The following is a 14,142-nucleotide window of genomic DNA, read 5'->3' as shown; positions in this document are numbered from 1 at the left end:
CACAGATCAGACCACTCCAGAGACTCCACACTCCACTCGACTTACGTTGTCCCCATTTGCCTGTCTTCGGATTGAGGAAGTTGGGATACAGCCCCTTTGGCTTCTCGATTTCCTTGAGCACCTGCCGGATGGTCTGGACCCGTTCGCGGTACAACGGATTGCCGGTGATGTCGCTCAGATAGGCAAACTCCAGATGGAGGGTACCGAACTCCGATAGGATCGAGCTGCCGCCCGATGCCCAGCCATAGTTCTTGGCCATGCCCGACTTGGTGTTGACCAGGGCATAGGGTATGCCCGTGGGCGTCTGGAAGGCGGGCAGCAGCTTGTCGGCCACATGCTGTGCCTTCTCCTTGTACAGCGGATCCCCGGTGAAGGCGTACAGGGTCAGCATGCCGCCCACGAACCGGATGTTCGTCTCGAACACGCTCAGCTCAGCACTGATGTTGTCCAGCGAGAACTTGCGCTCGATCCAGTCACGCCCCTCCCGGTACTCGTTCTCCAGCCCCATAATATACAGCGTATCCAGGCCATCGACGATTGTCGCTCCCAGATCGTACGAGCCGAATATGCTGCCCGAATGCGGCCGCTGTGACAGCGGACGCAGCTCGTTCTTGCCCCACGCATACAGCTTGTAGTTGTGCCAGGCATGCTCCATCATCTGCAACAACAAAAAAAAGGGATAATTACACATTAACAAATGGATTTTATATTGGAATTAAGGCTTCTAATGGGAACTCCCCCTTGGACGCTCAAGTGTCCAAGACGACTTCCTGTTCTTTCTAAGAATCCTTGGCATATTGGGTGTATCTTAAGTCTCTTCAGGGCTCTATTACAACACTTTATAAGTCGTACAAATAAAAGCAACAATGCTACTAAATACTGCCATTGAATTATTGATTCATTAAAGGGAATCTCTATGCTGTTGAGCCACAATTATTATGGCCAGAGCCGGATACAGACTACAGTCCTTCTCCTCCTTCGAATCGTTGGCCATGTCAGTGGCGACATTTCCCGTGGAGGTTCGCTTGAAGAAACCTTTTATTTGTGGAAGCAGGAAGCAGGCCTTTCCCTAGTTCCCCTTGGGCTGCCTCCATCTGGTGGGCTTCGAACATTGCCACTTCGGTCTTCTTTGGGAGAGGGTGGACACAGTAGTAGGTGCCGCTCTGTGGCAGGAGCCTCCTTTGTGGCCCTAAGGGTGATACGCTCCTGGGTAGCCATCGTTTTGGCCAATAGCTCCCTTACTGCCTCACAAGAGATGGCTTTTCCGAACTTTGCCATTGGGAAAAGTGTATAGATCACAGATACTTCTGTTGAGTGTTGCAGTGGCAGGAGCAGGGCGTGGGTGTAGCTCCATAAAAACCTATCAATGTTTTCAGTCTTTCTTTCAGTCGAAGCAAATTTGTGCCTTTCTTTGTTTTCAATACAGAGGAAGCCCTCTTTAGATCGGAGAGCACTGCCATGGCCATAATCCGGCCGCCTCTCTTCTTCTTTGGGCCCCCTAAAATATTGGTGGCATGCAACACAGTGGTATGGCTTTTGCAGGCGGCGGCTCTTTGGCTATTTTGCATTTCGCCATTTACTCGCATCCGTTGCCACACACACACACAGTGGCTTGGTGGCTTGGTGGCTTGGTGGGGCCTCCCATAACATAATTTGGCATTGCATACTTTCGAGAGTCCTCCTTTGCCCTCTCTCTGTCGCTCTCTCCTCTCTTGCCTCATGCTTTCACTGTCGTTTTTTTTTAGTATAAAATTAAATTACGACCACACGACAAAGCACTCAACACGGACCATGCACTCTGCACGTTCTCTCCCTCCCTCCCTCTCTCTCTCTCTCCATATTTTTTGTTTTTTATGAGAGAAGGCAAATGGAGCTGGACAGCGAAAGGAGAGCAGGGTCTAAAGTGTGTGTGTGTGTGAGAGAAGCTTGCCCGTGTAGAGCAAATATTAACAATTTTCCCGGTAATTAATTAAAGTCCAACGCGTTGACATAACCCCCAACTATGACCCCAACCCATAACCACCCCCCAGCCCACACTTAACCCCATAAATCCCAGTTGAATGGTTAGGGCCAAGTCTTTAAGCTTTCTTGGCCTGTCCCGCTCCTTGGGCATGAAACTCTTGTTCTCCGAAGGGCTCAAGGCCGGGTTTCCGATTGCACTGCGTGTGGGCGGGGATTCATTTACATTTACATTAATTGAGAAATTTTCGCTTTAAATATGTGCCGGAGTGTGTGGCATAACTTCACGAAACTTCAGGAAAATGTCGCCTCTCGCTTATGGGAAATTTGCACAGCAAAAGGTATTTCACTTGGAAAAACACCAGAGATCACAATCAAGAGCTATGAGTGACCTGTGACCTATGTGGGTATGAAAATAGCACAGTTTAGAAAAGGTTAAACCTTGCTCAACAATTTTGTTTTATAAATAGTTATTATAATAAAATTATAGCACAAATAATACAAATAATTTGTCCTGCTCTTTGCAACGTAGAGGTGCCTATAGAAAGCATATTTTTCATTGATTCATCGTGTCCATAGATCGCTTTGATAACTTTCTTGGGTCTCCATCTTTCTCTCTTCCCTTTCTGTTTCCCTCATCCGAAGCGTTTAGGACTCATTCCTTAGGGAAAATATTATTGAGGGACTACGACTGAAACGCTCGACACCCACAACATTCAATCGAAGAGGCACGAATGAAATTTTAAGACTTCCAGATTAGGGGATTAACAGACCTGTGCAGGTGTTTTTCTCTCACTAAACAAGATCCCCTTCTTTATTGGACCAAAGTGTGAACCACATGGGAACCATGGGAATATTTCGTAATATTATTGTTGCACGGTGCAATCATTTATCAACGTCTGCCCTAGCAGCAAACTTTTTTTTAGTACCGAGTAGTCAATTATTTAAAATGAACGACAGTTCGTAATTAGTACAACAAACCCCACCTGTTCTGTTTCTGGATTAACGTACTCATGTACGTTATGTGCATAGTACATATGTATGAACTTTACTGAAATTTACTAGAGCTGATGATGTGCTTCCTTGTACAGGCTTAAAGCTAAGGCACAAACTTTGCTTGGACCCCCAATATACTCATTTATAGGCTTAAGATTCTACTCCTATGCTCTCCTGAAGCTTCTCCTTAATGCAACCTAAAATTGTTCTTGGAAGTAATTGGTAAATGCAGCAACACTTTTCGTTTTCGTGCAAACAGCTGACGCAGCGGATGTTAAGCATAACAGAGGCTACTGGGAGCTTAACAGCACTCAATTGTGCGCTTAACAGGCCACGAGAAACTGTGACGAAAAAATCGCGAAAACGGGAGCACCTGGCTGAAAAATCAAAACGCAAAAGTAAGTGATAACCGGAGCCTGACTCAACTCCATTCATTTCGAATGCAGTCTCTAGTAGAAACAACTCTGAGAGCAGTATGCCATTTGAGAGAGGCTTCAAGAGAGTGATGGTCGTACCTTTTAGCGTTCTAAAACTCGATGTTCTGCAAGTTCTTTTGAGCTGAGCTCAATTCTACACATCCTAAACCTTAGCTTCTTCTTCTTATACTTGTTTTTTCGTTTTCCTTTCAGGTCCCTCAGGTTCCTCAGGTATTTTGTTCATTCCAGCATCATCCCTTTGATCACCATTGGCAATCGCATTCGCATTCAATTGAATTCCCTGAAAAACCTAATTAGCGAACATTTTATTTACAAATCCAACTCTTATCGGACACGAGAGTGAACACAGGACCACAGTCAAAACAACCGATGGCCTTGGACATGACCTTTCGAGTCCACAAGCCCCACAGAACTAGAGAACCCCTGACCCCAAAAGCTGCAGCCAATGTGAAGGCCGAGAGCCTGAAACGGGTCGGTCAGTCAGTCAGTGATTCGTGAGTGGATTGTGGTAGAGGATGGGCTGGGATGGTGATGGGATGACTGAGAGCAGCCCCACTGTCAAGTGAATTAAAAGTCGAAAATGTTTACAGGCAGCTGAAAACACACATTCTATGCATTAAAACGACTGTCAGAACGAGACATGGCAATGAAAAACCTGCTCGTACATATCTCAGAGGGAAGGAGGAGTTAATCGCTTCACACAAAGCTATTGAGAGCTCAAATTGGTTATTTGATCGATCATAAAGAGACTGTCGTCGATTGTTAAATTGCGATGAATCGTTTGTCGTTCTTAAGATCAAAGTTGGGCTTTAATCGAATATCGTGGGCATGAATTCCCTTTTAATCGATATCGGTAAAGTCTTTAGTGCTACAATAGTATCGATGGTATCGATGTTATCGCTGGTATCTCTGTGTAAACTACGTTACGATCCACAGATCCGACGATTTCTCATCGTTTTTGCTATCGTCTTTCTATTCCTAACCCATCTGCTTGATCCACGTTCTCTTTGCGATCTTTCCGTTGATTCTACTCCGTAAAAAGATCTTTTTCGTATGGCTTTGACCCTTAGTCTCCACATATTCCTGCTATGTTCTCCGTCATGTCCTTGGTCTTTTCATTACAAACATCAGCATCATCATTGGCATTCCTTTCGAAGCCTAATTACCCAACTCTCATCGGACAATCTCCGTACCGGACCACAGGCAAAACAACATTTATCCCGAGACATGACCTTTCTAGACCCACAGAGCTCCACTTCTGGCCCCGAAAGCCAGCAACCAAAAACCAATGGCAATGGCAATGCCGATGCCAATGCCCAGGCCCAGGGCCTACTAAACGGCTCAGTGAGTGGGCAAGAGTCGGGACGAGGAAGAGTGAGCCCCCCTGTCAAGTGAATTAAAAGTCGAAAATGTTTACAGGCCGCAAAAACACTTTAAACGGATTACAACTACTGTCAAAATCCAGGACATGCCTCCGCCTGCCACCGTTGAAGGGGGTAGATGGAACATGGATGATGGGCGATGGGCGATGGGTAGGCAGACAGAGGAGGGCAGGGCAAAGGTCAGAAGGCGGTGGATTGGAACAAAGTTTTGTACATTTCGGTCGGCTTTGGCTTTGGCTTTGGCTTCTGCTTCTTTCCTTGCTGCGATTTAATGAGCCACAACACCCAGATTGATGGGCATACCAGAGGGAATGCTAAATAGGAAGCGGCGGCACAAGCGCGCCAGACCAGAATGGCGAAACGAAACAAAACGAAAAGACAGGCAACAGGATAACAGAAACGACTGCCGATTGTGTACTTCAATTCATTTTGACAGAATTATGAGCTCTGTTGTAGCGCTGTCCAATAGTTTCATTGCTGTTTTAACTCAAATAAATTGTGACAGATTTCCGTGATATTTGGGGTTTTTATTGGCTGCCTGTGGAGCGTCACTCAGGGCTTAAAGCAGCAATGAAGGCCTGCCTGAATCACAGCTTTGCCCGCACTAATGCCCCTTCAAAGGCCGCCCTTCAATCGTTTAAGAATCCATCCGTCCGTCAAAAAACATGCTACTATTCGAGTGTACAAGGATCTGCCTCCAGTATACCCAGGATCCAATGTCCATCCGAAAGAAGGCCGATCTGCCAGAGGAGGGTCTTCTACCCACTCTGCTTCTGGCTCTCCATCCGATTGCTGGAGCTGTCTCTTCTGCCCACGTCCTCGCACGTCGATGCTGAGGATGAAGCCCTTTACGTCCTCTCAGCCATTACCAAAGAGTACACGCATTACCATTTAATTAAGACTAAAGATGTATTTATAAACAGGCTCTGGTTGGTTTTTGGTCCTTGGTTTCAAAGGTTTCATTACTTTTTGGGCTTCAAGTTGGGCATCCTTTGAAGGAGGCTCACGCAGGCTTTGCGAGTAATCTCAAGGGGTACGCTGGCCCTGATCAAGATTGATGGAATTTCCCGCACTTCCCCGGGGTCTCGGGGACAGCTGTATGTCGTGGCGACACGTATCTCTTAAATTTCTTCTATAGAAACCATTAAGGAATAATAATCAAAGCAGAAAAAAGCCCCTAATAGAGTAGCGTATTTTGTTTTTGGATTCTCGGGCAAGGCAGGGCCTTTGGGTTGCCTGATTGCTGATGGAGTCCCATAGATAAGTTCTGTGGATCATCATCATCACTCAGACTCAGACTCTCTCTCTGGATAGCCCCTCAGTGGTTTCGGTGTGGTGTCCTCAGGTCCTCACAAGTTGCTCGAATCTCTATTCAAGTGGAAATGTTTAAATATTCAATTGAAGGACAAAGACGTGGCTGGGGGGGGGGGGGGGGGGGCGAACTCCTAAAGCGATCACTAAGCCCCCGATAAACAGCAGTCTCTCAATCATCAATTCTGACTTATTTAAGGTTGGAAATGGGTTGACTGATTGATTGAATAATTTTGCCCCTTGTTTCTTGTTTCGAGGGAATCTCACTCGAAGGAGTGCGGCGTGCGGCGTCTGTGGGGTGTGGCCTGTGGCGTGTTTGCAGGAGGGATGCCTGTTTACATGTCTTCATTAAACATAAAGTTATATCCTGGCAATGTGCAAACGTCGCAGAATATATGTACGTGCCGCAGGAGCACCAGGAGAATGCCCACCCCGACGCTCGTTGCAGCATTCACTGTAGATGAGTGGAGCCCTACATACATACATATATGGCCATGTTTGAACATCGTTTCCGCAATGGAATGTTTGCCTATGTAAGAGAAGAGCAGTCGAGAACATAACACAGAAACAGCAGAGAGAGAGACAGAGAGGGAGAGGGGGGAAGGGGGGGGAGGACACTCGTCATGTGTCACAATGTTGTCCACATACCAGACAGTCACCAGGTGGCAGCCACCAGCAATCGCATGGCACAAGACACCGAAGCGAAAATTTATGCTCCGCCACGAAAATTGAAGCCCTCCAGAGAGACGACTCCCCACCCTCCAGTTTCCACTCCCCACCCTCCAATTCCCACTCCCCAGTTCCCAGTCCAAGGCTCCTCTAGGTCCACTCGTTTCTAGGGGAAATTCTGTATACCCTTTAATTGCCAAGGCAGGAGCTTCCCCAGGCCTCAGGAAGTGATCTTTTGCACTCCTTAAAGTTCAAGTTTCAACATCTTTGAGCTGTAGAAAAACTAATAGGGGTATAGGACACTCATGGGATCTGTGAGAGTTACCTCCTTTATGACCATTGAATCCTCTACTCCCTTTGAAGGGAACTCCAACCAAAATCTATTGGTTTTTGGCAGATCTTAAAGGGGTTTCAATCGGGTTACATATTTCGAAGGGTAGTACTACTCGTCTAGTATTCTAGAGCGTTGCTACGAGTATACTCGTTGTGTGAAGGCATGCCACAAAATGTTGGCACTCGCTGGAATTGTTTTTCGTCAGCCAGCGGCACGTGACTTTCGTCATTCAATTCATTTCATTTCATTTCGTGTCGTGTCGTGTTTTCTTCTTTCTTTTTGTTTGCCCTTAAAAAGGCATTTGTTCAGGAGAGAAGAAGCTGGAGAGAGCTGAAGAGAGCTGGAGAGAGAGCCAAGGAGAGATATCTCCACTTTGCTGCCGCTGCTTTCTCCTGCCCTTTCTCCGAGCTTCTTTAATGGCAGGCGCCTGAGGGCCAGGCGATTTACGAGCGCAATCTTTACAGCCAAAAAATGAAAAGTTGAAATTGCTTCCACAAGGAGAGCGAGAGGGCGAGAGAAATTAAGCAGAAAGGGAGAGTGGAAGTCAGGGAAATAGAAGGATATGTGTGTGTGTGTGTGTGTGTGTGTGTGTGTGTGTGTGTGTGGGTTACGGAAGGACTTGCATTGGTGGCTTTCCATAATTGAATAATCCAGAAATATGTACAGCTCCCATGCAACTTTCGGTTGAAACTTTTCCCCCCCGTCTCTTCAGTGGCACACAATGAAAAGTGAGATAAAAAAAACACCCAACAATGCCAACTAAATACCAACAAAATACCGAAAGAAAAAAAATACTACCCTAAAGGAGAAACTTCCTTCGGCAGCAGAAGAACAAACGCAGCACAAAAGTTTAACCAAAAAAAAATCCAGTCAGAGGCCAAAGGAAAATAATTCGCTTAAGGCCATAAAATAATGCAAAAGACGGCGCTGTTACGCCGTCAAGCAATCTAGTTTTCGTTTGCTTTTCCAGACCCCCCTCCACCCGTCTGCAGCCCCTTTCTGTGGGGAACGCAAAACGGAGGGAATTTAGATGCGCATCTAAGCCCTGGAATACCCCTTAATCGACTGTCAACATCTTTTTGGGGTTTCTGTCTAAATTAATGTTTAAATCAGCATTTGGGTCTTTGGAAGAATCCACTCTATTTATAGGAATTTCCCCGAATAACATAATGAATATTGAAAGACAGTTGGACACTCAAGGGCTGCCCAAACGATTTCCTATTCAATGGATCTTCCTGATGGATTTCTGGAGCTGCAAATCGTGAGAATAACGGCCAATCGAATGAGCGAATGAGGCATGGGAAAGGAGCTGCAAACTTAAGGACAGATTCGAAACCGAAAAGAACAGAAAGATGGGATATTTCTGACTGATAATGTTTAAATCTCTATGAAAGATTAATCGTCCATAGTTTCGAAAACTTTTAGGAGGATTTCTTTCTATGGAGGATTTCTGTATGTAATTTTAATTTGTTTCAAAAACCCTATATAATGTCCACCCTTTATGGACTACAGGGTATGTGGAGGTGGGCTATAAGAGGGAGCTGGTGGAGGGAGTGGAAAAACAATCCAACTATTTGCATTAAGGTGCCCTCCGGCTGCTGTGACTGTGTGGGCGCGTGGGTGTGGCCTCTGCAATAACAAAATATGAACTCAACTTTTACGAAAGACCAAATAAAGAGTTTAGGCAGAGAGCAGGAAGAGAGATAGAGAGAGGGAGAGACAGTAAAAGAGTCAACGATTAAGAAATATTTGAATGCAACTGCAGAGAGAGGAAGCGAGTGAAAGAGAGACAGAACGGGACAGGAAACGTCTGAATTTATAATCGTTACTCGCTCGCTCTGTCTCGCTCTCGCTCGCTTCTCGCCGCCAGAGAGCGAGTGCGAGAGAACGAGTAAGCGCGTGACTGGGAGCTAGACCTCTTCGTGGTTCTAATAATGATCCGATTTGATTCATATTCGGCAATCTGGTAGATATGGTCAATCCGCATGATTCTGCGTTTCCGATTTTGCTCTTGTAGTCTCCTATGCCTCTCGTGTGCCACGGATGTAACCCTATACTCTTGGAGTATCGAGTATAAAAAGGGGAAACCCCTTGCTTCCTACCGCTCCTCTTCTCTTTATGGTTCCTCCATCTAATGGTCCTTTTTTCATTGTCAGGTTCTCCTCTTCAATGTAGGATTCCCTCTCTTAGTTCCTCTTGCCCTCACTCTACTCCTGTTTCTCTCCCTCCATCTCCTGTTTCTCCTGTTTTGCTGTGCCTGTTAATCCCTTTCGTCTGATGATACTCCATTAATTTTTCCAGTTATTTTCTTTCTGGCTCTTCATTCCACAATCGTTTATCGCCATTAACCTAGTCGCCGCTCCCTCTCCCCATCCCAATCTCCTTTTTTTTTGCATTGCCATGCCATGTAAATGTTAACCCCTTGGCGACCCTGTGCTATTGACAATGAAACCGCTCAAAGCGCACAAAATGCTGCACGAATGCCAACACGCACACTCACAGACACAGATGCACACTCGCATACACACAGCGATCCAATGTCCATTTGGGGGACACAAAACAATGGATGGAACACAGGAACTGGGTTAAAGTCAAGCCAGACGACAGAAGAGCTCTCATTTCTTTGTTTCTGTTTGCTGTCCATTGGTTTTGCACCACATGCTACCACGATCCATGGCCCATGTCAACGCCATTTGATGGCTGCACAGTGGTCTGGAAGTAGCTCAAAAGCTAGGCTTTCTTGGAGATCTAGATGGACTTTTTGTACAAAAAACTATGCCACTATTACGGCCATGAAAATGGGCAAATCTTATGCAAAATTGATTCACAAGCTGTTCAAACACTTCTTCCAGGCCAGCTTTCCTTGTTTCCATCCTGTCGTACCAATGTGCGTGGTCTGTGTGTGTCTGTGTCTCTTGTCGCCGGTTCCATCCACTGGCTATTGACCATTTTTGACGGCCAGCTGAATTGGTCAATGTTACGCAGAGCTTCCCTCAGTCCCAGTCGCAGTCGCAGTCCCTTTTTCTCCCTTCAACCTCTGCTATTCCACTCTTGCTTTCACCTCAGCAGCTTTTGGCTTTTCAATGCTTTCGCTCCTCTTCGATTTCGAATTCGATTTCCATTTTCCCCCTCCCACCCCCCTCGACATGGCTTTTCCTCTTTTACTCGTTGTAATTTGAATGGTCGGTGGTCGATGGTCGATGGTCGGTGTGTGGCATTGGCTGGCACAAGGAATTAGCAGAAACGAACAAATGGCTGAACACAATTCGATTATTAGCTGCCGACATGTGTAGAGCACGAGAACCAAAACAAGCGAAAGAAATGCGACAGAAAAGCTGAGAAAAGCAACGAGCGAGAACCGCCCTTGAATAGGCCGAAGGGGAGGGGAGGAGGGGCTTGGGATGGGATACCCTTCAGTGTTAATCATTTCAAGAGCAAACTATTATTATGATGTTTTGGTTTTGCAAGTGTCCAAGAAGTCCTTTCGTAGAGCGTTCCAAAGCAGCTCCAATCCACATGGAATCCACATGGAATTGGACTTGGATCCAAGGTGCATCCGGATTAAGGTGTTCTACCATCGAACCAATGCAAGAGCCACAGTGCCAACCAGTGCTGACTAAGCTGTGGATTTCGATAGCTTGGTATTTGAAAGTACAGGGGAATCCAGTCGAAATCCAGTTCGAGCTCCAGAATGCCGTTGAATGCCTCTGGTGCTCAAGGCATCCAATGACTGTGAAAGGCGCTTTCTGATTAAAGTTTCCTTCAGTCAATTTGGCTGTGTGTCAGTCAGCTTCATGTGGTTTCTGCTCATCAGCGTCAATGTCTCTTTGGCGGCCACCATCGAGGGTATAAAAACATAAACACAGGTCTGCCTGGTCACCGACAAGAAACATATCAAAACTTGTTTGAGCCGATAGGAAAATGCCATTATTTGTTGGTTTTTTTATCACCGATTTGTATTCTTCACTACCGAATCACCATCGCCTCACTATCGACTATCGAGGGAGGTAAAACTGAATCATTGGTTGTGAAATAATTCAATAAATAATTGACAACTTTTTTGTGGATTTCTCTCGTTCCCCGTCAGCCACACGGCTGGAAAAAGGGACGAACCACAGATACCTATCGATGGTTTATAGAATGCGACTCTGTGATAGCATGGCACCGCTACAGTTCCTCACAAAAATATAACCGAGAGACACACTGCTGGAATCTGCCAGACCCTAACCTCCTGCTTATTTTGCATCAAGGCAGCCTCATTATGATTGCAGATGAATTCGAGCACTTGCAGTGACCAAAAACATAGAATTTCGACAATGGTCTATCAACTGCTTTATCAGCATTGCAAAGGCATCCCCATAGAGTCTAGACCCCTACCATATCTCCTCCTTTCTTAAACGTCACTCATCATCGCAGCGGAACATCCATTAGAAGTCATTTCGCTGTTGCCAGCTGATTTCTGTGCGAAGTGAAGTTGGTTGCGCCCCGCCATTGCGATAAATGCAATGAGGGAAACAGAAAGAACCGTTTTCGGAGCGATTCTTCTGTAAACACACAATTTGTGTATTTGGAGCTATTGTCTTAAGCCTAAAGATCACATCTATCGTAATTTCATTGGTTTGCCAATGAGCTTTGATCTCTGTAATATCATTAATGTGTTCGCCGCTTAGGAGATTCCGATAATACAATTTGTTTACTTTCCAATTGAACTTTAGCCTTCCAAGCGGACATTCATCTTGTGGAAACTCACCTGAGACGAGAGACAAATCGAAGGGAGACAATGAATAAAACATTAGATCACAAAAGGCGTTGCTCGAGGGAGAAACAAGAAACTTAAATGGTAACATATTATACCCTTTCCTTGTCAAATTGAATGAGGGGTAACAGGGTAACAACGCTTGAGCTGCTTTTCTCGCCTGGGATTACACATATAAATGTCTTCATCTGTCTGCTCCCACCCCTCATACACACAGACAAGCTTCTCGTCGGGTGTTCGGACAGGCAATCACATGAATAAATGTATTCTCGCATTCACCTGCAACATTTGCATTCAATTTTTACCCACTCGTTCGCCCTCATTCGCATTCTTTATCTTGAATACAGATTGAATAGAGATACATATATCATTTCTCTGTGTGAAGTGCATCAACAAATGTCAGTTAGATGTCACAAAAACTGAGAGATTTCGAAGGTTATTTTGAAGCTTTTGGTATCCTTTAAGCTTATCTTTCGACTGCTCGATGGGAAATCGATTTAATGCATTTAAATGTTAATCAAATGGCAATTTTATTGACTTTTCTCCGGCTTTAGGCCGTCTTTAAATGTGTTCTGCGCCATTTGCCATTTAGCAATTGGCAATTGCCATTGCCGTTACGGTTACGGTTGGAGTTTTGCGTTTTGCAATTGCATTTGCAACTTGTTTAGGCGCATCGCCTGGCCCAAGGTCTACTCTGCTCTACGTTCTAGCCATGTCTACTTCTGGCTCCCTTGTCACGACAACACGGGCCCCTTTGAGCCCCGTGAAAGCGTAGGGCAATTGGCCAGAGTCCCCAGTCCCCAGTCCCCAGTCACCATCCGCCACAGGGGCGACGGAGGAGGAGAGCCAACCACGTAATGGCAACTGTACAAGAGAAGGAGCCAAGTGAGCGTAATAAACGCCAAGATTTAGATCACATTCAGTGGATACAGTGGGGTGTGGGGTGCACCTCCACTTGACACCTCCTTGTTGCCGTTGTAGTTGTTGTCACGTGCATGTTTATCGCTCGCTGGAGGTTTCCGAACAGTTTTGTGAATGTCTCTCAGGTGGAGGGGGACCAACACCTGGGCCCTGGCCGTGTCCGTGTCCGTTTGTCTGTAACTGGAACCATTATCCTCGGCTTTCACACACGCCTAGCGCTGTGTCCTTTTGTGTGTGTGTGTTTGCTGGAAATCCTTCAAGTGCTGGAAAGTCTTCAAACAACGGGCAAAAGCCCCCAGAAAGGATCTACGAAGCGAATGAGAGGCATTTGTATATGGGTTACAGGCCATTCGAGGGGAGCTTCTGGCCAGTGCCATTCCTCAATTTCGGGCACAGACTAAGGGGCATGAATGAGTCCGTGGATCAAGGCCACAAGGAACATCCCTTTGGATGATATTCCATGAAGGCCATGAATTTTGGACTCTTTTTCCAAGGGCAACTCTTTAAAATATGTATTGTTCCTGCATTTGTTTTTATCCTCAATCGTGGGACATTTTGGGTGTTCATTCTCTGACTTTATTCTTTAATAAACACAAAAGCAGGACACTTGAGGAAGTCCTGCCCTCAGTCCTTGAGTCCGAACTCACCTGAACGACTCGTGTCCGCTTCGGGTAATCAATCACACCCTTGCCGGACGCACTGCTGTTGGACATGTCCCTGGCCCAGCCCAAAGGCAGGACGGGACGTGGAGCAACAACAGATGGCTTCTCGTTGGAGTTTGTCGCTTGAAGGCCGCCCTCCTTGGGCCCGCTGCCAATCACCGCCGACACTTTGGGTGGCTCCAGCAGCACCGTGGCCCGGCCATCAGCCTCCGGGGCCGCCTCATCGCCCTGCTGGCCCTCGTCATCGTAGTCGGAGGCCTGGGTGTCGTTCAGCTTCAGATAGATATTCCTGGGATGGTTGTTCACGTAGTTGAGTTCCTTGATCTGATTGTCGCTGGCACTGACACTGTCGCTGGCCACCTTCTCGTTCAGCCGTATGATGTTCGACAGATTGATGTTGTTGATCAGCGTTATGCCCGTGATGCCCACGAGGACGATGACGAACCCAATGCCGCCGATCAGCAGCAGGGGCGTCGTCTTCGAGGTCTTTGGGCACATGTCCAGGCGTTCAATGTGCGATAATTGTTTTTTGGATATCACTTTCGCTTTGTATTCAATTTTGATTTGTTATTTGAGCATATTCCTGCGATGAGAAATACTCTTTAAAATCGAGTCCTTAAATTGTCGATTGCTTTTATTTTCTTTGAAGTATTTCCCTCATTTGGCCCTCCCCCAAAACCCCTTGATGGAATTTTATTTGCTTATATCATGTTTT

At 46.1% G+C, this 14,142-nt stretch overlaps 1 protein-coding gene across 6 annotated transcripts in view; it reads right to left on the bottom strand.

Moving 5' to 3' along the window:
* The window catches only part of alpha-Man-Ia (alpha-Mannosidase class I a), a 66,587-nt gene that overhangs the window by 2,648 nt on the left and 49,797 nt on the right, over positions 1-14,142 (bottom strand). For 5 of the 6 annotated variants that reach the window (XM_033383538.1, XM_033383539.1, XM_033383540.1 and 2 more), the window contains one exon: positions 46-658. In XM_033383538.1, the coding sequence (XP_033239429.1) occupies positions 46-658 (613 nt within the window). Of the gene's footprint in view, positions 1-45; positions 659-13,412; positions 14,011-14,142 lie in introns of all 6 variants that reach the window. The other variant, XM_033383542.1, reaches the window with a different exon arrangement.

This window comes from Drosophila pseudoobscura, chromosome X, assembly GCF_009870125.1.
Source record: "Drosophila pseudoobscura strain MV-25-SWS-2005 chromosome X, UCI_Dpse_MV25, whole genome shotgun sequence".
NCBI classification, from domain to species: Eukaryota; Metazoa; Arthropoda; class Insecta; order Diptera; family Drosophilidae; genus Drosophila; species Drosophila pseudoobscura.
This window is presented reverse-complemented; position numbering and strand designations above follow the sequence as displayed.